This window comes from Manis pentadactyla, chromosome 6 (assembly GCF_030020395.1).
Source record: "Manis pentadactyla isolate mManPen7 chromosome 6, mManPen7.hap1, whole genome shotgun sequence".
Lineage (NCBI taxonomy): Eukaryota > Metazoa > Chordata > Mammalia > Pholidota > Manidae > Manis > Manis pentadactyla.
Window position 1 is genome coordinate 4,084,489 of NC_080024.1, and position 22,653 is coordinate 4,107,141.

At 45.6% G+C, this 22,653-nt stretch overlaps 1 protein-coding gene across 4 annotated transcripts in view; it reads left to right on the plus strand.

Annotated features, from left to right (window-relative positions):
• IQCA1 (IQ motif containing with AAA domain 1) overlaps positions 1–19,690 on the plus strand; it is a 176,433-nt gene extending 156,743 nt beyond the window's left edge. For all 4 annotated transcript variants that reach the window (XM_057503392.1, XM_057503393.1, XM_036901073.2 and 1 more), the window contains 3 exons: positions 878–1,055; positions 6,895–7,133; positions 19,020–19,690. In XM_057503392.1, coding sequence (XP_057359375.1) covers positions 878–1,055; positions 6,895–7,133; positions 19,020–19,139 — 537 coding nt within the window. In that variant the 3' untranslated portion in view covers positions 19,140–19,690. The remainder of the gene's footprint in view (positions 1–877; positions 1,056–6,894; positions 7,134–19,019) is intronic.
• The last annotated feature ends 2,963 nt before the right edge of the window (positions 19,691–22,653 follow it).

Consider the following 22,653-nt stretch of genomic DNA (forward strand, 5'->3'; position numbering starts at 1 on the left):
ACGTCCCCGGCCCTCCTGCGTGCAGGGCTCTGTCCCCACTGGGGTTGCAGAGACACACAGGGCTAGAGAACAGGTGGCCCGGTCTCCCAGGGTGTTCACATTGCGCTCGAGCCTGCTGCAGAGAGCCAGGCAGCTTCCCTAACTCTCTGGCTCAACGTTCGGATTCTAATTCATCCCATGGCCCCTGAGCCACATGGGAGCAAAAATGGCCAAGACCACACTTGGGGCTGCGCTGTGGAGGCCGCCGCCATGGCCCCCAGCACCACCGCCCCCACCCTGGCTGCGCCTCAGAGGTTAAAGTGCAACCCAGCGTTACCGTGGCACCACGGCCCAGTCCCTCCCCTGGCTCCTGGCCCTCATCAGTGCTGAGACCAACTAAAATACAACATGAGTTCAAACTACTTCCAAACTGCCTCAGGGAGGAGTTTCACCGTCTTATGTAATGGGGTGTCTGTCGGACACGCCATCCAGGGACTCAGCCCCTCACCATCAGTCAGTAACGGAAATCTTGAATTCACCTTCAAAACAGCTCAGAGGAACATGGAGCAGCAAACTCGTCCCAGGCCCAGCCAGCCTCCTTCCGCTCGGAAATCCGCCGCGGTTTCCCGCGCTAGGGTGCTGGCGAAGGGGCTCCCACGTCCAGGCAGGTGCTTCCTTCCCCTGCCGGGCCTGAGCCCCAGGGCTCGGGGGAAGGAAGTGCCCGCCATCCAGGCCGCCCAGACTAGGACGCGCGTGTGAGACGCAGCCCAGGACACCCTTGATGAGACTGTGTTTATCAGAGCTTTGACGTCACTCTAACAAACGTATGCCACAGGATGTCTTCGGGTCTAGTTACTTTTTCTGTATGTGGGCTCATTTTTTTCCCTCTTTTTCCCAGATTGAACCTAAACGCCTGAAGAAACAGCTTCCAAAAATCCTGAAACTCCTGAAACCAGACGACAGGATTCTGATTGTGGGGACAACACAGCGGCCCTTTGATGCTGAACTTCAGCCTTTTTGCAAAGTTTACCAAAAAATTATTTTGGTTCCCAGACCAGATTACGCTTCCAGATACGGCGAGTACTTCTATCCCCTACCGTGTGCAGCACCTGAGGCTGGGCCGTCTGGTGTCGGCTTGCCGGGGTGTGAGGCCAGGAGGGGGGCCCCCGTGACCCAGGGCCACCAGGTGACAGAAGGGGAGTCTGTGCACTGGAGGGGTGTGTGCGCCTGGAAGTCAGCCAAGCTCGGTGCTGTAAACGTAAGCCACTGGGTCACAAGAGCACCGGAATCGCTGCTCTGTTGTTAACATAAATCTTTTTAGCCGAGACAAAAAAAATTGGACAAAGATTATTATTTGGCCTCTGAAGGTGACAAAGCCCTGGTGGGTATTCATTTTTCTTTGGCACCTAGGCTGGGGCCTCCCGTCTTGTGCCCGTGGTGATGTGTCTTTCTTATAGAGCACCATTTCTTTTCACCAGGTTGATTTTTCTTTAATTTTCCAGTGTCAAAGTATTAGTCCAGGAGCATGTTGACTTAAACACGAAAGAGAAGAGCTTGCTTTTCCAATTTTTTTCTTCTTGAACAGAGAGATTCAAAATCCACTTCTTTTGAAACTTATTTTTAAATGGCAACAATACTAAAACAGTGACCCCAGGAGGCAGTGCCATGAAATCGGAAAGAGCCGTGATCCGTGGGCTTTGACGAGTCCTGGTTCTGAATCCTGCTGGGCCGCCAAGTAGCTGGACGCCCTTGACAGCTCGGCTGGCCTTCTGAGCCTGCACCTCTCCCTCTGTCAAGCAGGAGGGCCGCTGAGTTCACAGGGCGCTGGGGGCTGTTCTCCGAGTGGCTAGCAGACCGCCTGGTGCCGATGGGCCCCCGGGAGAGCATGAGGAGAGGAGGGCGGCCAGGAGGCGGTGCGGGCCGGGGAGGAGTCGGTGACGGGGCGGAGGACGGCAGTGCCGGTGCTGCTGGTCGCTTCTATTACCAGTTGCCACGGAACAAACCTCCCCAGCGGCTTAAAACAAATTCCTCCGTCTCGAGGTGCTGAGGGTTCCCCGGGCCCAGCTGGCCCTCCTTGAGGCTGAGGTATGGCAGTGGGATGGCAGTTTGGACTCAGTCGTCTGACGTGCAGGGCTGCACATCAGGGTAGCTCACTCTCGTGGCTGGAGCCCAGCCCTGCCGCCCCGTGGCTTTGCACAGCACCGCAGCCGGGAGCCGCGGAAGAGCAAACGCTTCCCGAGGTTCAGGCAGAAGCTGGCAGTGCTCTTGTGACCCAGCCTCAGAAGTCAGAGTCATTTCACCATGTTCCGCTGGCCAAGGGCAAGTCACAGGGCGCCCAACTCCAAGGACAGCAGGCCCCGCGGGGAACAGACCCTGTAGGCGTGGCTCCGGGAGGCGGTGCGTCACCTCCCGCAGTGGGGGTGACCTGGCAGGTTTGGTGTAGAGATGGGGGTGGAGGGGTCAGCGCTGGAAGTGGTGGTGGCAGCATGGTGCTATGCAGACGACAGGGGTCACGGCGCAGCAGTCCAGGGGATGGTGGTGGCCGCAGCGTGGCGGCAGTGCCTGGCATGAATGACAGCAATGCAAGTGGCTAAGCCAGGCCCTGTTTCCCTGAATCCTTCTCCAGTCACAGTAGCACAACTGCAACAGGGGGGTGAAGGCCCTTGCTGGTCGGTCCTAGGCTCCTGGCCAATGTTATTGCTAAAAGAACAGCCCTCTGCCCCCAGCACACTGTGACTCCCAGCCTGTTAGCCACTCCATCTGCAGGCTGCTCTTTCTGTCTTGACAAATTATGATCCTGGCTTCATAAGTCAGTGTTACACCAAAGTAGATGACTTTGCTCTCGATTATTTCACCACTGGCCAGAAGGACTCCCACGGCCACACCAAGGCTCAATGGGGCCGGGGCGTGTGTCCAGCCCAGGAAGGAGAGAGCACGGGAGGGTGCGCACGGGAGTCTCAGCCCATGGGAGGCCGTGCAGGGTCCCTCACTCCTGGCCTGGTCAGACCTCTCCCAATCTCTCTCCTTATCTAGATCTCTCAAGCACCCTCTTTTTTTTTTCTTTGCATTATGTATATATTTAAGTTATCTTAACGGAATGAGGTGGGTGTTACTAATTTTAAGGGACTAGAGCATTATTCTTGACTTTGAACTGAACAGTTTCTGTTGTTTGACAAAACCATAGGCCCCTTAAAGATAAAGCTATTGATGTATAACAAGACAGTTGTGTTCTTCTAATAAAATGCCAGGTCTCTGCAAGCACCCAGATCCCATTACAGAGTCCCACCTGAAGCTCCTTATGGTGGCATCATAGGAGAGGAAGGAAAAAGTGTCCCCTCCCCTGTTGGCAGGCGACAGACCTGCAGACAGTGACCCTCTTGGGCGCACAGCTCTGTCCACTAAACTACATGCTTCTCACAGGCTTCCTCCTTGGTGGGTAATTCGTTAAGGCTGCCATTCTTGCCAACCTCATGAATGCTGTCCAGCATTTCCTCTAGTGACCTTGTGGTCTTCATAGCCACAGTGGCTGGGACATTCATCTTAAAGGCTGTTCCTATCTTTGTAGCCGTCAAAAATGGTCCCTTCCAGTCCACAGAGCATGGGCTGCAAACCCCTAACTTAGGCCTCTGCTTGGCCATCTGTCTGCCAGGAGCAGAGCGTCCCAGGTGGGCAGGAACATTCACTGTCCGTATTCCCCAAGGCAGCGTGGGCAGTGACAGGGCTGAGCGGCAAAGGGCCAGCCCAAGGAGACTGGGTCCTTAAGGTTTACCAAATACAATTCAATAGCTATCTCCTTTCCCCAAATCAAGCTGTTTCCTTCAAAATATCTGCAAAGAAAATCCACCTGCAAGGTTGAGTAATGCCTGTCAGGTCCCCAGAAATCCCTCTGGGCGTCCTCCCCTCCACATCCCTAATGCTTTCTCCTCTTGTCTCTCTTCCCTGGGGTTTGTTTCACTAATAGCCCAATTCATCACTGACCCCCACCCAGGACCCACTGTTTGGTCGGATAAGTCAGTCCACGTCTTCCAATTTTCCTGGAATTCTTGGCTTCAGAAGTCAGAAGGTCATCCTTATTATTCCATATGAATTTTAAAGGCTGTGGCATCTTGAGCACTAGTCAGGATGGAGTCAATTTGGAACATCAAAAGCAGAGAAGGAGTCTGAGAGCAATTCATCTACCTCCAGTCCCTGGCCTCCGGTCCTCCCTGGCCTCCAGTCCCTGGCCTCTGGTACTTCCTGGCCTCCAGTCCTCCCTGGCCTCGAGTTCCTGGCCTCCAGTCCCTGGCCTCCAGTCCTCCCTGGCCTACAGTCCCTGACCTCCAACCTCCCTGGCCTCCGGTCCTTCATGGCCTTCAGTCCCTGGCCTCTGGTCCTCCCTGGCCTACAGTCCTCCCTGGCCTCCAGTCCCTGGCTTCCAGTCCTCCCTGGCCTACAGTCCCTGGCCTCCGGTCCTCCCTGGCTTCCAGTCCCTGGCCTCTGGTCCTCCCTGGCCTCCCGTCCTCCCTGGCCTCTGGTCCTCCCTGGCCTCCAATCCTCCCTGGCCTCCGGTCCTCCCTGTTCTCCAGTCCCTGGCCTCCGGTCCTCCCTGGCCTCCAATCCTCCCTGGCCTCCAGTCCTCCCTGGCCTCCAGTCCTCCCTGCTCTCCTGTCCTCCCTGGCCTCCAGTCCCTGACCTCCAGTCCTCCCTAGCCTCTGGCCCTTCTTAGCCTCCAGTCCCTGGCCTCTGGTCCTCCCTGGCCTCCGGTACTTCCTGGCCTCCAGTCCTCCCTGGCCTACAGTCCCTGACTTCCAGTCCTCCCTGGCCTCCGGTCCTTCTTGGCCTCCAGTCCCTGGCCTCTGGTCCTCCCTGGCCTACAGTCCTCCCTGGCCTACAGTCCCTGGCCTCCAGTCCTCCCTGGCCTACAGTCCCTGGCCTCTGGTCCTCCCTGGCCTCTGGTCCTCCCTGGCCTACAGTCCCTGGCTTCCAGTCCTCCCTAGCCTACAGTCCCTGGCCTCCGGTCCTTCTTGGCCTCCAGTCCCTGGCCTCTGGTCCTCCCTGGTCTCCAGTCCCTGGCCTCCGGTCCTCCCTGGCCTCCAATCCTCCCTGGCCTCCAGTCCTCCCTGCTCTCCGGTCCTCCCTGGCCTCCAGTCCCTGACCTCCAGTCCTCCCTGGCCTCCAGTCCCTGGCCTCCAGTCATCCCTGGCCTCCGGTCCTTCTTGGCCTCCAGTCCCTGGCCTCTGGTCCTCCCTGGCCTCCAGTCCCTGGCTCCAGTCCTCCCTGGCCTCCAGGCCAGCATCTTTTATAATTGACATTTTAATGAGCACTAGGAAACTTTGGTACAAAATTGGGTGACTCATAATAATTATAATTACAATAACAACAGTAATGCAGCTACAGGAAATAAAGTGCCCACCATTTGCTAGCACAGTGGTCTTCCAAGTTCTTTATACACATTCTTGCATTTATTTCTCAGGGAAGCCTGAGCCTCTACTCCCATTTCACAGGTAAGCCTATGATGGGGTCAAGCTCAAATTAACCCACCAAGGAAGCAGCAGAGTTGACCAGGGTGGTTGAATGTTGCTTTAGGTCAATTCAGGGTCATACATGGCTGCTGATGCCTAACCTTCTACAGTTGGGAGACACCATAGGCCTTATGGTAAAATGTACCCCTTCCAGCAGCTCAGGCCCCCCCCCACAGAGCCAAGGACACCCCCCAAACCAAAGAGGACAGTGAAGGTGGATTGTCTGGATAACTCACGGCCCCAAAGCCAGGCTCTCTGCTGTGGCTCGTAGCTACATTCGGCTCCTTGACAGGAATTTGACCTTTTTCATTTTATCAAGTATTTTTGCATCAATGTATTTGGATAATCTAGTCATTTAACACACCTTACAGTGCTCAGATCATGTAGAAACATGATTTTTTTAAAACCTGTTTCATACATCATCACAGAAGGTCACAGCACTTGAGGGACACTGGCCCAGATCTCCCCAGTGCTGAGAAGGTGGCCTCGCTGAGGTCCCCGCTTTGCTCGCATCGAGGTGCAGCTGCTCAGCGCCGGGGAATCTCATGCACTTCCCTCTCTTCACAGAATGGACTAGCTCTCAAAGTCACTCTAGATATATGGGGGTCCTTTCCCTCTCTAAAGTTAAGTAGACATCAGGAATAATTTCATTACTTCTTTTCATAATATCCCCACTTTCCAAGAGGAATCTCTCTGTTACCCCCAGGTTCCCCAGCCCAGAGAACAGCTGGCACCCATCTGGGGGATTTTAGTCAACCTATGCATGTTCACAGTTTCCAAAGCAGAGAATAAGGGTCAAATTGCTCTATTTAATATGATGTGTAATATATGTCTCACACCCAGCGGGAACTGCGCCCCACAGTGACTAATGGAAATTGGAATCTGCATTGAATTCCACAGATAAAACCAATGTAAGAAAAATGCTTCATAACTAAAACCAAAAAAGTTAAACAACTGATTATACAAACAGTTGGGAAAATAATATCGTCTGATGAGCAGAGATCCCATACACACCCGATGTGAACTTCCAGTTTTGAAGGATTCCGAAAATATTGAAATTCTGAAAAGCTTTTTGAAGAAATAGGAAGATGCAATTTTAAAGACAAAGCATCATTAGAAGTACCTCCCTAAAACCATACTGACCCCGATTCAACTTTCCCGGGTCCATTCACAAGGGACTTGTGGATCTGTAGACCTCGGGACCATCAGTATGTATGTCTTACAGTTGAAATCACTTGGAGGAAAGCATTTACTTATGTGGTTTTCTGCTTATTTGAATTACAAATAAATTGGAGTAGACTCCCATGCATTCCTTTCTCGATGACACCCACCTTTGTACCGAGAACTAGATTAATATGACTTTCTCTGTGGTGACACTTGATCTCTGTCTTTTCTACCATCCTGGATACCACAGTGTTGTGGAAACAGATCATTCAACGCGACGGAGGAGTCATTACTAACGATTTGAATGTGAGTTGCCTGGCAAAGGTCACCGATGGCTTCACCCAGGGACACATAGTCCAGGTGGTTAAAAGTGTGCTCACAGAACGGAGACTCCGGCAGCAAACCTACAAACCGCTCACCGCAGTGGAGTTTATCGCCGCGCTGACCAGCATGAGTCCCGTGTACCAAGAGGAAGAAGACAGCTTTAAGGTAAGTGGAATGCCTGCACCGCCAGCTCACAGCAGCAAACACCTGTCACGTCACCTCCTCCCTGTGGCCCCCAGAGTTCGAGGAATATAAACTGTCATATACAATGACATTTTGAAACTCAAAATTTTTGGATCACAGAATCTTCCCAGTCTTAGTCGTCAAACACGAAGTAGCAGCTTCAAAACCATTGGATTCACACACGCACCTCTTGGTTCCCACTGATTTTTACTCCATATTTCACACAATAGAACAAGATTTGCATAGAGAAAACTATTCCCAAAATAGCGTATTTCAAGCCAGTGCTGCTCTGTGCCGTGTTTGCCGTGGCACACTTCATCAGTGCACTTAAATGGGAAATCACAGGAAAACTCACCGCAATTCAGTTTTCCAATTTGTGAATACATCTGGGGTGATCACAAGATTTTTCAGATCTAGAGGAACTCTGAGAATCAACTCTTCCAGATCCTCTTTTATAGGAGGAAAAGATGTCAGCCAGGGAGCATGTGCCTCACCCAAACACAAATGACATCAGGGGGTCCCTGACGCCCAGGCCAGTGGACATGCCTCAAAATCCTCTTAATCAAACTGCACTAGTTGGGGTGAGGATTTTATAATATGGGTGAACTGTTGAACCACTGTGGTATATACTTGAAACCAATATAAGATGGTATATCAACATTAAGTACATGATACCACAAGAAAGTATATATTCCACAGGGGGGAAAAAAAACAAATTAGGTATCAACTGTAAAAACTGATTTTATTAGTCTCTAGTGAAACTTTCCTAAAGAAAACTATGTATTTTCAATTAAAACTGGTACAATATTAATTCCTTGTCCTCCAATAAAATATTTGGAAAATCTAAAAAAGGAAAAGGACAACTGGGTTGTCTTCCTGGATCTGGGCCAACTGGGAAGACAAGGGGGGGGAATTATATCCATGCAATTATACCCACCACAGCTCGGGCACACAGTCAGCAAGAAGGGAACTGCAATCTTTGCTCAAGCCTCACATCTCTGGAAGCATGCTTGACATTAGGAAAATTCCCCTCTACAACGTACCATTTTTCTACCAACTCTAAATCTGTGTCTCCCTCCTGCTTTGCCACCACTGCTTCAGTGAAGGTGGAGACCAGTCACAGTACTGACCCCTGAAACAATGGCCTAGCACAGGGGTTGGTAAACTTTCCATAAAGGGCCAGATAGCAAATATTTTAGGCTTTGAGAGCTAGGCAATCTCTGTCACAAGTATTCGATTCTGTGTCATAGTGCAACCGCACCCATACACAATGTATAAATGCTTGAGCATTGCATATTCCAGTAAAACTTTTTTTGCAAAAACAGGCAACAGGCCAGATATGACCCATCTGCCATAGCTTGCTGACCCTGGCTTCTAGCCACGGTGAAAAGAATCACTTCCAACTCTAAAATGGAGTTTTTGCCAAGCACTTGAATGAATATTCCTCTTAGGTGTTTAAACCTTGCTAGAATTAATTGCAAATATTTATGCTTTTCAAGGGATATGTTCTTTTCTGAAACTCCCAATTTTTTTCTCCTTTCTAAAATAATAATTTTCCTTCTTTTCCTGAGGAGCTAGGTCTAGAGCATTAGAACTTATGCTTTGCCTCAGGGGGTTTTTAACTTTCCAAAGTGACCTCTGGTAGTCTTTCTATCTGTTATAGGTGCTTGGGGTTTGGTAACTATAATCATCATATTATTCAAGAGAAGGAAATGCTACCATTTTATAAGCTGAGAGGAGAACACATATGCTTCTCACATCTGCTAGTGGCATTTGATCACTTTATTCATTTTTTAAGGAAACCAAGTCATTTTATTACTGTCACCACTAGCCCCACCCCTGAATCATTTCTGCTTCTCATCATAGCTCTAGGGCTTGGCATAGTGCCTGGCCCGAGCTAGATGGTCAATAAATTGGTTCAGTGGCAAATTTATTGACCAGGAGGACAGATGGACTGGCACTGTCACCCGCTCCTGAATAAGGTGATACCACAGCTTTAGCTGCTTGTATTCAAACTGATCACTTTGGCCCTCAGAAATTTTATTTACCTAATTGTGCTTCTGAGAACATGTCAGATTAATTCTTCAGATACACTGTACCCTGCTCCATGGACATGATGGAGAAAATACTCCATGATAACGATGGTAATAAGCATAATAACACTAGCTAGTACTCATTGACTACTTATGCACCAGGAGCTCTATTAACTCATTTGGACCTCAAGATCCCCTACTTTACAAATGAGGAAACCAAGTTAAAGAGAGGTTAAGTAGGCAGAATAATGGCTTCCAAAAAATATCTGTATCCTAGTCCCTAGAGCCTATAAATAGATTACATGATGAAAGGGAATTAAGGTTGCAAGGGCAGTAATCAGCTGAGCTTAAGACAGATTATCCTGAACTATCCTGGTTAAGTCAGTGTAATCATAAAAAGTAGAAGAGAGAATCCAAAGAGAGAACCAGAGGGGCAGCAGCGTGAGGAGGAGGCACTGGTACCCGACACAGCCCAGCACTGCCAGCCTGATGGAGAAGGGGCCACAAGCCAGGAAAGGGGGTGGTCTCTGGAAACTGCAAAGAGCCAGGGGACAGATTCTCCTCCCAACTTCCAGAAAGGAACACAGCCTGTTGTCCCCTTGATTGTGGCCCCGTGAGATCCATTTTGGACTTTTGACTACAGACCTATAAGATAACAAATGTTTGTTTTAAGCTTCTAAGTTTGTGGTAATTTGATACGACAGAAACACACACATATACACAAGAGACAAGGTGACTTGTTCCAGGTCACACAGCTAAAAAGGAACAGAACTGACTTACTTACTTGCAAGCCTTACTCCAAAGACCATATCCTATATGTTAAATAAATTCTACACCATCTCAGCAAATTAGGAGTTCATCACCTTAAGTCACTAGGCCACCTCACCTCACATTGAAAAGAGGGCCAAAGCTAAGAGAAGGATGAAAAAATCCTGACATGCCAGAAACAAAGATAAATCTCAAACACACGAACAACCACACGCCTAGCATGCAGCAGGGAGAGAAAGATAAGGGATAGAAAATAAAAAGAGATTAGGAGTCATGGGAGATAAGATGGCAACCTCTGCTGCTTCTATGATGAGATCTTTGATATCCCAATATCACCAAGGAGCACTGACTTTAAAACGTCATTATAAGGCCTGTTTCTTAATCTGGGTTTAGAGGGCTATGTAGAAGCAGCTACAGTATTGCTTGGAAGGGAGGAATAATGGGAGAGAGAGACCAAAATAAAACCTCCCATTCAGAATGAATCTGAAAATCAAAATCCAAAACATTTCAGGAAATCTGTGTTAAGTACAATCTGACAAAAATGTTTGAATTAATAAAATACAGATGATCAAGAAAGTAAATGAAGGCATAATTTCTGCTAAAGATGTACACAGAGTTTTGAAACAAAGATGGGCAGACAGGGAATAAGAGATAAGTGTGAAAAAATCACAAAAAGAATGCTTAGAAATGAAAAATACAGAAATTAACCTAAAAAGGCAAAAAATAAAAGGTATGAACTCTGGACTAGACATGGTCAAGGAGAAAATTTAGTGGACTTGGGGATGGTTCTGGGGAGCTCCCATAGAAGGCAGCACAGAAAAACAGAAAGATAAAATCTATAAACTGCAATTAAGAGCATTTGAAGACATTGACACCCAATTTGCAGAAGCTCTAGAAGAGAACAGATGTAATATCAGAGGAACAATTACTTGACAAAATACTTGCTGAAAATTTTCCTGAATTAAAGCTGAGTTCTCGAGGTGGAGCCAAGATGGCGGCACGAGTAGAGCAGTGGAAATCTCCTCCCAAAACCAAATATATTTTTGAAAATACAACAAAGACAACTCTTCCTAAAAGAGAGACCAGAGGACACAGGACAACATCCAGACCACACCCGCACCTGCGAGAACCCAGCGCCTCGCGAAGGGGGTGAGATACAAGCCCCGCCCCGCGGGAGCCGAGCGCCCCTCCCCCCAGCTCCCGGCGGGAGGAGAGGAGTCAGAGCAGGAGGGAGACGGAGCCCAGGACTGCCGAACACCCAGCCCCCGCCATCCGGGCCAGAGCGCAGACACAGTGCATGCGTGGGGCCCTGGACACTAGGGAAACAGGGCAGCAGGAGCGGTGAGCAGGTCCCCGCAGCTGGCACCCCAGGGACAAAGAAAAGCAAGTGCTTTTTAGAAGTCTTAAAGGGACAGGGACCCCACAGCTGGATGGAAGCATCCTGGGACACCTAGTCCAGCAGCAGGGAACTCCGGGCACCCTAAACCCCTGGATAGCAGGGCAGCTCAGAGGCCCCTCACGGAGATAAACAGCCTCCTGGCCATTCCCCCTCCAACGCGACTCCACCACTTCGGAGCAGCAGCCCGAGCCAGGCCACGCCCACAGCAACAGCGGAGATTAACTCCATAGCAGCCGGGCAGGAAGCAGAAACCCTGTCTGTGCGCAGCTGCGCAGCACAAGCCACTAGAGGTCGCTGTTCTCCCAGGAGAGGAGGGCCACAAACCAACAAGAAAGGAAGTCCTTCCAGCCGTCACTCGTCCCAGTTCTGCAGACTATTCCTATCACCATGAAAAGGCAAAGCTACAGGCAGACAAAGATCACAGAGACAACGCCAGAGAAGGAGACAGACCTAACCAGTCTTCCTGAAAAAGAATTCAAAATAAGAATCATAAACATGCTGACAGAGATGCAGAGAAATACGCAAGAGAAATGGGATGAAGTCCGGAGGGAGATGACAGATGCCAGAAAGGAGATCGCAGAAATGAAACAAACTCTGGAAGGGTTTATAAGCAGAATGGATAGGATGCAAGAGGCCATTGATGGAATAGAAACCAGAGAACAGGAACACATAGAAGCTGACATGAGAGAGACAAAAGGATCTCCAGGAATGAAACAATATTAAGAGAACTGTGTGACCAATCCAAAAGGAACAATATCTGTATTATAGGGGTACCAGAAGAAGAAGAGAGAAAAAAAGGAATAGAAAGTGTCTTTGAAGAAATAATTGCTGAAAACTTCCCCAAACTGGGGGAGTAAATAATTGAACAGACCATGGAAATACACAGAACTCCCAACAGAAAAGACCCAAGGAGGACAACACCAAGACACATAATAATTAAAACGGCAAAGATCAAGGACAAGGACAGAGTTTTAAAGGCAGCTAGAGAGAAAAAGGTCACCTATAAAGGAATACCCATCAGGCTATCATCAGACTTCTCAACAGAAACCTTACAGGCCAGAAGAGAATGGCATGATATATTTAATGCAATGAAAGAGAAGGACCTTGAACCAAGGATACTGTATCCAGCACGATTATCATTTAAATATAAAGGAGGGATTAAACAATTCCCAGACAAGCAAAAGTTGAGGGAATTTGCCTCCCATAAACCACCTCTACAAGGTATTCTAGAGGGACTATTCTAGACGGGAGCACTCCTAAGACTAAACAGATGTCACCAGAGAAAATAAAATCACAGCAAAGAAAGCAGACCAACCAAATACTAACTAAAAGCAAAAAATAAAATCAACTACCCACTAAAAGCAGTTAAAGGATACACGAAAGAGCACAGAATAAAACAACCAACATATAAAGAATGGAGGAGGAGGAATAAGAAGGGAGAGAAGAAAAGAATCTCCAGACGGTGTATATAACAGCTGAATAAGCGAGCTAAGTTAGGCAGTAAGATACTAAAGAAGCTAACCTTGCACCATTGGTAACCACGAATCTAAAGCCTGCAATGGCAATAAGTACATATCTTTCAATAGTTACCCTAAATGTAAATGGACTGAATGCACCAATCAAAAGACACACAGTAATAGAATGGATAAAAAATCAAGACCCATCTATATGTTGCTTACAAGAAACTCACCTCAAACCCAAAGACATGCACAGACTAAAAGTCAAGGGATGGAAAAACATTTCAGGCAAACAACAGAGAGAAGAAAGCAGGGGTTGCAATACTAATATCAGACAAAATAGACTTCAAAACAAAGAAAGTAACAAGAGATAAAGAAGGACACTACATAATGATAAAGGGCTCAGTCCAACAACAGGATATAACCATTCTAAATATATATGCACCCAACACAGGAGCACCAGCATATGTGAAACAAATACTAACAGAACTAAAGGGGGAAATAGAATGCAATGAATTCATTTTAGGAGACTTCAACATGCCACTCACCCCAAAGGATAGATCCACTTTACAGAAAATAAGTAAGGACACAGAGGCACTGAACAACATACTAGAACAGATGGACCTAATAGACATCTATAGAACGCTACATCCAAAAGCAACAGGATACATATTCTTCTCAAGTGCACATGGAACATTCTCCAGAATAGACCACATACTAGGTCACAAAAAGAGCCTCAGTAAATTCCAAAAGATTGAAACCCTACCAACCAACTTTTCAGATCACAAAGGTATAAAACTAGAAATAAATTCTACAAAGAAAGCAAAAAGGCTCACAAACACATGGAGGCTTAACAACATGCTTCTAAATAATCAATGGATCAATGGACAAATTAAAATAGAGATCAAGGAATATATGGAAACAAATGACAACAACAACACAAAGCCCCAACTTCTGTGGGACGCAGCGAAAGCAGTCTTAAGAGGAAAGTATATAGCAATCCAGGCACACTTAAAGAGAGAAGAACAATCCCAAATGAATAGTCTAACATCACAATTATCAAAACTGGAAAAAGAAGAACAAATGAGGCCTAAAGTCAGCAGAAAGAGGGACATAATAAACATCAGAGAAGAAATAAACAAAATTGAGAAGAATAAAACAATAGAAAAAAATCAATGAAACCAAGAGCTGGTTCTTTGAGAAAATAAACAAAATAGATAAGCCTCTAGCCAAACTTATTAAGAGAAAAAGAGAATCAACACACATCAACAGAATCAGGAATGAGAATGGAAAAATCACGACAGACTCCACAGAAATACAAAGAATTATTAAAGACTACTATGAAAACCTATATGCTAACAAGCTGGAAAACCTAGAAGAAATGGACAACTTCCTAGAAAAATACAACCTTCCAAGACTGACCAAGGAAGAAACACAAAAGTTAAACAAACCAATTACAAGCAAAGAAATTGAAAAGGTAATCAAAAAACTACCCAAGAACAAAACCCCTGGGCCAGATGGATTTACCTCGGAATTTTATCAGACATACAGAAAAGACATAATACCCATTCTCCTTAAAGTTTTCCAAAAATAGAAGAAGAGGGAATATTCCCAAACTCATTCTATGAAGCCAACATCACCCTAATACCAAAACCAGGCAAAGACACCACAAAAAAAGAAAATTACAGACCAATATCCCTGATGAATGTAGATGCAAAAATATTCAATAAAAAATTAGCAAACCGAATTCAAAAATATATCAAAAGCATCATATACCATGACCAAGTGGGATTCATCCCAGGGATGCAAGGATGGTACAACATTCGAAAATCCATCAACATCATCCACCACATCAACAAAAAGAAGGACAAAAACCACATGATCATCTCCATAGATGCTGAAAAAGCATTTGACAAAATTCAACATCCATTCATGATAAAAACTCTCAGCAAAATGGGTATAGAGGGCAAGTACCTCAACATAATAAAGGCCATACATGATAAACCCACAGCCAACATCATACTGAACAGTGAGAAGCTGAAAGCTTTTCCTCTGAGATCGGGAACTAGACAGGGATGCCCACTCTCCCCACTGTTATTTAACATAGTACTGGAGGTCCTAGCCACGGCAATTAGACAAAACAAAGAAATACAAGGAATCTAGGTTGGTAAAAAAGAAGTTAAACTGTCACTATTTGCAGGTGACATGATATTGTACATTAAAAAAACCCTGAAGACTCCACCCCAAAACTACTAGAACTGATATCGGAATACAGCAAAGTTGCAGGATACAAAATTAACACACAGAAATCTGTGGCTTTCCTATACACTAACAATGAACCAATAGAAAGAGAAATCAGGAAAACAACTCCATTCACAATTGCATCAAAAAGAATAAAATACCTAGGAATAAACCTAACCAAGGAAGTGAAAGACCTATACCCTGAAAACTATAAGACACTCTTAAGAGAAATTAAAGGGGACACTAACAAATGGAAACTCATTCCATGCTCGTGGCTAGGAAGAATTAATATCATCAAAATGGCCATCCTGCCCAAAGCAATATACAGATTTGATGCAATCCCTATGAAACTACCAGCAACATTCTTCAATGAACTGGAACAAATAGTTCAAAAATTCATATGGAAACACCTAAGACCCCAAATAGCCAAAGCAATCCTGAGAAAGAAGAATAAAGTAGGGGGGATCTCACTCCCCAACTTCAAGCTTTACTACAAAGCCATAGTAATCAAGACAATTTGGTACTGGCACAAGAGCAGAGCCACAGACCAATGGAACAGACTAGAGAATCCAGACATTAACCCAGACATATATTGTCAATTAATATTTGATAAAGGAGCCATGGACATACAATGGCGAAATGACAGTCTCTTCAACAGGTGGTGCTGGCAAAACTGGACAGCTACATGTAGGAGAATGAAACTGGACCATTGTCTAACCCCATATACAAAAGTAAACTCAAAATGGATCAAAGACCTGAATGTAAGCCATGAAACCATTAAACTCTTGGAAGAAAACATAGGCAAAAACCTCTTAGACATAAACATGAGTGACCTCTTCTTGAACATATCTCCCCGGGCAAGGAAAACAACAGCAAAAATGAACAAGTGGGACTATACTAAGCTGAAAAGCTTCTGTACAGCAAAAGACACCATCAATAGAACAAAAAGGATCCCTACAGTATGGGAGAATATATTTGTAAATGACAGATCCAATGAAGGCTTGACATCCAAAATATATAAAGAGCTCACCCACCTCAACAAACAAAAAACAAATAATCCAATTAAAAAATGGGCAGAGGAACTGAACAGACAGTTCTCCAAGGAAGAAATTCAGATGGCCAACAGGCACATGAAAAGATGCTCCACATCGCTAATTATCAGAGAAATGCAGATTAAAACCACAATGAGATATCACCTCACATCAGTTAGGATGGCCACCATCCAAAAGACAAACAACAACAAATGTTGGCAAGGTTGTGGAGAAAGGGGAACCCTCCTACACTGCTGGTGGGAATGGAAATTAGTTCAACAATTGTGGAAAGCAGTATGGAGGTTCCTCAAAATGCTCAAAATAGACTTACCATTTGACCCAGGAATTCCACTCCTAGGAATTTACCCTAAGAATGCAGCACTCCAGTTTGAAAAAGACAGATGCACCCCTATGTTTATCGCAGCACTATTTACAATAGCCAAGAATTGGAAGCAACCTAAGTGTCCATCAGTAGATGAATGGATAAAGAAGATGTGGTACATATACACAATGGAATATTATTCAGCCATAAGAAGAAAACAAATCCTACCATTTGCAACAACATGGATGGAGCTAGAGGGTATTATGCTCAGTGAAATAAGCCAAGTGGAGAAAGACAAATACCAAATGATTTCACTCATATGTGGAGTATAAGAACAAAGGAAAAACTGAAGGAACAAAACATCAGCAGATTCACAGAACCCAAGAATGGATTACCAGGTACCAAAGGGAAAGCGACTGGGGAGGATGGGTGGGTAGGGAGGGATAAGCGGGGGGAGAAGAAAGGGGGTATTATGATTAGCATGCATGGGGGGGTGGGAGAAAGGGGAGGGCTGTGCAACACAGAAAAGACAAGTAGTGATTCTACAAAATTTTGCTATGCTGATGGACAGTGAGTGTAATGGGGTTTTGGGGGGGGACTTTGTGTAGGGGAGAGCCTAGTAAACATAATATTCTTCATGTAATTGTAGATTAATGATAACAAAAAAAAAGAGAAAGAAAAGGGGGATTCCTCCCTGATAGAATAAAACTATCTGCAAATCAACGAGTAATGCATGCTTTAAATATCCTTAATTTTGATCTTTTAAAGGGTGTCAGATGATCAGCTATGGAAGTACATTTTTCTGATAATATTCATTTCTCTTAAAAAATAAAAAAGCAGTTCCTGTGTGGTGATCTCCAATAGGTTCTTCACAATGGTATAAAGGTCATATCAAAGTGTGGGCAAAGGGTTTGTTTGTGTTTATACAGAGGATCAAAGCCTAATTTGGCTACCCAGAAAATGAATTAAGATACGATATGAAGAAGAACTTCCAACATCAACATCCTCTGGAAGAGTCATTCCAGAAGATGAACATCAAAAGACTTCAACAAAGATCCTGGCACTGCTGCAGTTGTAGCTGCATTCATCCCACCGGTTCCTGGACTTGCCATGGGAATGAAGAAGGAGATATCTAAGCTGGCCTGTGCATACAGCAAAACAACAAATTTGACTGGATCTGTACTGTCGGAACTCAACCAAGAATTAGGAGAAGTGCAAGTTGCAGTGCTCCAAAATCGTGCGACTCTAGACTATCTACTGTTAAAAGAACATATGGGATGTGAACAGTTCCCAGGAATGTCCTGTTTGTTTTAATTTGTCTGATTTTTCTCAAACTATTCAAATTCAGTTACACAATGTCCATCATACTATTGATAAGTTTTCACAAATGTCTAGGGCACCTAACTGGTTTTCTTGGTTTCACTGGATATGGCTGGTAATGGTAGGTCTGCTTTTGTTATGTATCTGTATTCCTATTATGTTAATGTGGGTGCACAATTTAATTAGTAGTTTGTTAAAACCTATACATGCTTATGTTACTCTACAAGAAGTTATGTCAGAGCAAAAAAAAAGATGAGTTCTCAGATTAAAAATAAACTCCAAATGATCAGAGAACACATAAAAATAAATCCACTCCTATATGCATTATTGTGAACCTGACAGCCAGTCTTAAAAGATATCAGATTGCCTACAAAGACACAACAACTAGGAAATGCTGGGCATAGACAACAACAGATGCCAGGAGACAGATCATTTTTGCAAAATGCTAAGGAAAATAACCATCAACCTAACATTTATATCCAGCTAAATTAACACCCAAGAGACAGTAGAAAATAAAGACATTTTAAGACATAGAAAAACTGAGATGGCTTCCCACTCACAACCTCTTCAGAGAGGAATTTGAAAATATCAAGTAAAATTGAAGGTGCTCATCATCTACAACCCCAGGAATTCTATTTCTCTGTACACACCTACAAAAGTTTTCTCATGTATATAAGGAAAAATGTAAAGCTGTGAATTTTAATGTTACTCATAATAACAGAAATTTGGAAATGGCCTCTATGCCCATCAATAGGAAAACTGAAGCTGGACTGGTGGGAGGCCAGAAGGCGTGAACCGTGGGAGGCCATGCAGACACTCTGAGGGAGACTGTTGGTAACACAGCAGAGATATGGGGCCAAACTACCAACAGAGCACCTAGTGCTGTCAACTGCCTCTGTGATGACAGTTCTCCCAACTGTCACCTTTTATTTAAAACTTGAAAAGTATTTTGGTTAGCCACGCGTGAATCATGGGGGCCATTCACATTACCAAGAAAATCCACACCCTCGTGATAGAGTAAGAGCCCCAGGAAGGTAGGTGGCTTAGTCGGGAGGGGCTGTTGGTTAGATGTGGGTCTCTGGAACTGTTAGCTCCCTGGCGTAGAAGTTTGTGACTATGTAGAAAGACAGATTGGAAAACCACTGAGAAAAAATTTGTATGGGACATACATTAAATGCCCAAAGTTTAATGGCTGCTTGCCCCTTCCTCCTCCGTAGCAAGTTTTTCTTTATTTTTAGGATTATTCAAGTGAATTCATGTCATTTTGATATTCTCCTAAATATCTGTTTTATTTCAGAACTGGTATGCCAAAACCCCTATGGGTAAAAAGCGCGCCTTGGCATCCACAGGAGGTAACGCAGAAAAGGACAAGGAGAAAGGAAAGAAGGAAAATAAAGGGAAGAAGGGAAAGTTCTGAGGAACCATCCTTGGGCCTCTCCGGGGGTGGAGGCGGCCCCAGCTCCAGGGGGAAGACTCCCCTCCAGCCCTGCACGCCCTCAGTTAGGTTCTCAGTGACCTGACCACCGAGTTGTTTCCAGAGCTTGCAATTGTTTCTTAATCTGTTTAAAGTTCATATATAACAAAAAGTCACCGTTCACACATGTCACAACCTTTTCAAGTTTGACACTTCATCTCATCATCAGTACCAGTTGCCAAATTTATAATTCAGTAATTAGAAAATACCCTAATTTAACAACTAGTAAGTAACTTGGGTCTGTCACCAGCACACTAGCTTTTTATTAATGCATATATTCTGCATATTATTTTGCACATATTTTAATAAATTAATTCTTTGCTCTATTAATATATTTTTTATAATGGAATAAAAACTGTTGCCCTTCAGCTGACTCAGTAACTTGGTTTCTAAAGCTAAAGAAAGATCTTTAAAATTAACTATCTTAGTCTTTTGAATTTGAAGATGGGGAACCCAAGGCCCAGGGTCACATAGCTAATAACTGGGACATTGGACAAAGTGCTGGCCTCTCCACACCCAGTCTAGTGCACTTGAGAAACACTGGAACACTGGCGAGCAATGGCTGGATGACACCTCCTACCTAAAAATAGGGTGGATGTGGACAAGAGAAACCCCCAGTGAGAAGTAAGAAATGTTAAATAAGAAAGTTTAAAGAACAGAAAAATAAGCGTCGAAAGATAAATTTAAATTTTGTATGAATATGAAACATTATTGATGGAAGATAAAACAGGTCAACCAGTCAGAAGAAGAAGGATTAAACTGAGGTGGATGAATTTAAGTTGAAATCTAAGAACGCCCTACCTGACATGTTACGCCCTAGAAAGTGGTACGGTCTGCTGCTCTAGACCAAGGTGGCTCTTCAGGTTTTCCCATGGTTCCCAGCAGGTCGGCTCTTCAATGCCCAAGACCAGTAGCCACTGCCAGGAATCTCCTGGCCACCAGCAGACACCCGTCAGCCTGACACAAATAAGGGCAAAGAGAGACAGCCACAGGCCCACACCCTCTGGACATGTTCTGCACACACCAGAATGCAGCCCCTCCGCCCCTGATCTCCCAGACTCTGCTTTCTGAGTGCCCTGCCCTGGGCTTGCCTTCTTATACCAAAGAAACCCCAATTTCTGCAGACTGGGGGCTGGCCCTCTGCTTACCTACTTCAGACTGTGTCTGGCCATGGCCCACAGCAGCCTGAGAGATGATGGCAGAACTCCCCACCCCTCTAACCTCAGAGAGCAGTTTGATCTCTGAAGGATGGTTGCACCAAGATCCTTTCTATTACATATCATGGGAAACAGACCCTTGGTTATGACCCAAAAAAGAGACCTTCAAGGTGCTAGGGTCTGATGTTTATTGAAGAACAGGATCTGGATTGGACAGAAATGAAATCATGAACACTGGAAAGAAAGAAACTTCATGAAAATGTTACAAGTAGACAATATCATTTGGTCTTAATTTAATGACAGGTGTGCTTTCTCAGAACACACAGACATGTGCTGGTTATGACATGTGCATTTGAGCAGCCCTACCAAACACAACTGCCTACAGTAACAGAAATGATGTTCTGGTCTGTGCTTCCCACGGAGCAGCCAGTTGTCACTCGTGGCTGTTAAGCACTTGACATGTGGCTGGTGTAACCGATGAACTAGATTTTTTTAATGTTAATTTACATGTAAATAGCCACATGTGGTTAGTGTGACTAGTATGATGAACGGGACAGCTTTAGAGTAACTTGAGATTCTCAACAACTGGTAAAGATGGTCTAAACATCATCCCAACATGCTCACTCACTCTCCCAGCTCAGACTGAGATGTGACGTCCACTGGTCAAACTATAACTTTCTGCCCTCCCCAGTGCTAGGTTTTCCCTCTTGTACCCTGTGGCTCCCAGCGGCCAGGGCCACTTTCTTGTCACCACACTCGGTGATGTGGCCTCCACCCCATCCCACCTGGGCGAGCTGTGCCCCGCTCACAGATGCCCTCTGCTCTGCTCTGCAGAGACCCCGGCTGTGTCACTGCAAACTCCATGCTGTAGCCTGGCACATGTGGCATTTACACCGCAGCTCCAGCTCTGTGTGTGTGGCAGGGGGTGTGTGGACACATCCACATGCACACATATATTACACTTTTTACACAAAAGGTAACATGTCAGATATTGTTCTACCCCCTTATCTTTTCACTTAACAACATATTATTTCATATCAGCACACATAGATGGCCTTCCTTTCATATTAGCGACAGAATGCCCCACTTTGTGGGGTGGCATCATTTATTTAGGCAGTCTACTCTCTGACAGACTTGAAGATTGACCTCCACTGTTTTGCTGCCCATCAGTAACACACTGATGGACATTACACATCTTCATAACCTTTATAATCTTTATACATTATTCTTTGCAGGCATGTACAGGGGAAAAAAATATGTAGGGTAAGTTCCTAGGAGGGAAGTTAACTGGGTCGATTAACCCACGCATCTTCAGTCTGCGGCTCTTGCCAGGCTGCAGGACAGGTGCTCCCCATGCCTGTCATGCAGGAGAATGCCCATGACCTGTCGGCACCCCCAGGGCAGCTTAGCAAACTGAGCCAGTCCTCAATCCATTTAAAATCCAAAGCCCCTTGGAAAGGTGAGGCAGCCATGTGCTACACCTCCCACTTTTATCTGATGTGGAGATCAAAGAAATGATGTGGGGAAAGGAAACAGCACAGAGGGTGGGGTAGGGGCTGGCAAAGCTGGTGGAAGGAAGGGAAAGGATGCTTCTTGGGAGTTCACCTGGGCTTGAGCTGTTCTTGGGCCATTGTGTGACATTCAGCTCCACTTGAGCACGTTCTTAAGTGAAGGGGACAGTAACTAATGTCATTAACCCTCATTAGGGGAGCGTTCTACAGAATGGAATCTGATTAAAGTGGAATTAAAGCCCTCAGTGGCCCAGCACTTGGCCTGCCCTGAGAGAAGAGCAGGGCGCGGGTCCAGAACCACCGCGTGAATACGCAGCCTTCCTTCAAGATGGTCCCAGGGCCATTGGGGCTCAATGAATGTCTGCCTTCACAGCGAGAAGGGTTAGAACACCCTAGGGCTAAAGAACGTGCTTTTGAGACTGCTTAACCATACACCCATGTTTAACACAAAGACAGTCATTACGGCAGGTGTCACAGGGCTATTTCACAAGAGTGACACTATTTTCCCCCACTAATGACACTTCTGATGTCCTTTAAAGTCAAGAGGTTAATTTGAGTTGTGGGGTGATGCTAACAAATGCAGAGGGACAATAAAAGAGAGTGGACCTGAAACCAAGCTACCTCGGCAGTGAGCTCTGGAAAATCAAAAGCACATTGGCCCAAAATGCAGGTCTCCAAGCACCTGACACCCCTGCCGCCAGAATCACATGTCTGTCTGTACCTGGTCCCCAAGAAAACCATTTCACTAGACCTCCCAGCCACGACATAGCAGGGCTTCCTTGTTCGTTA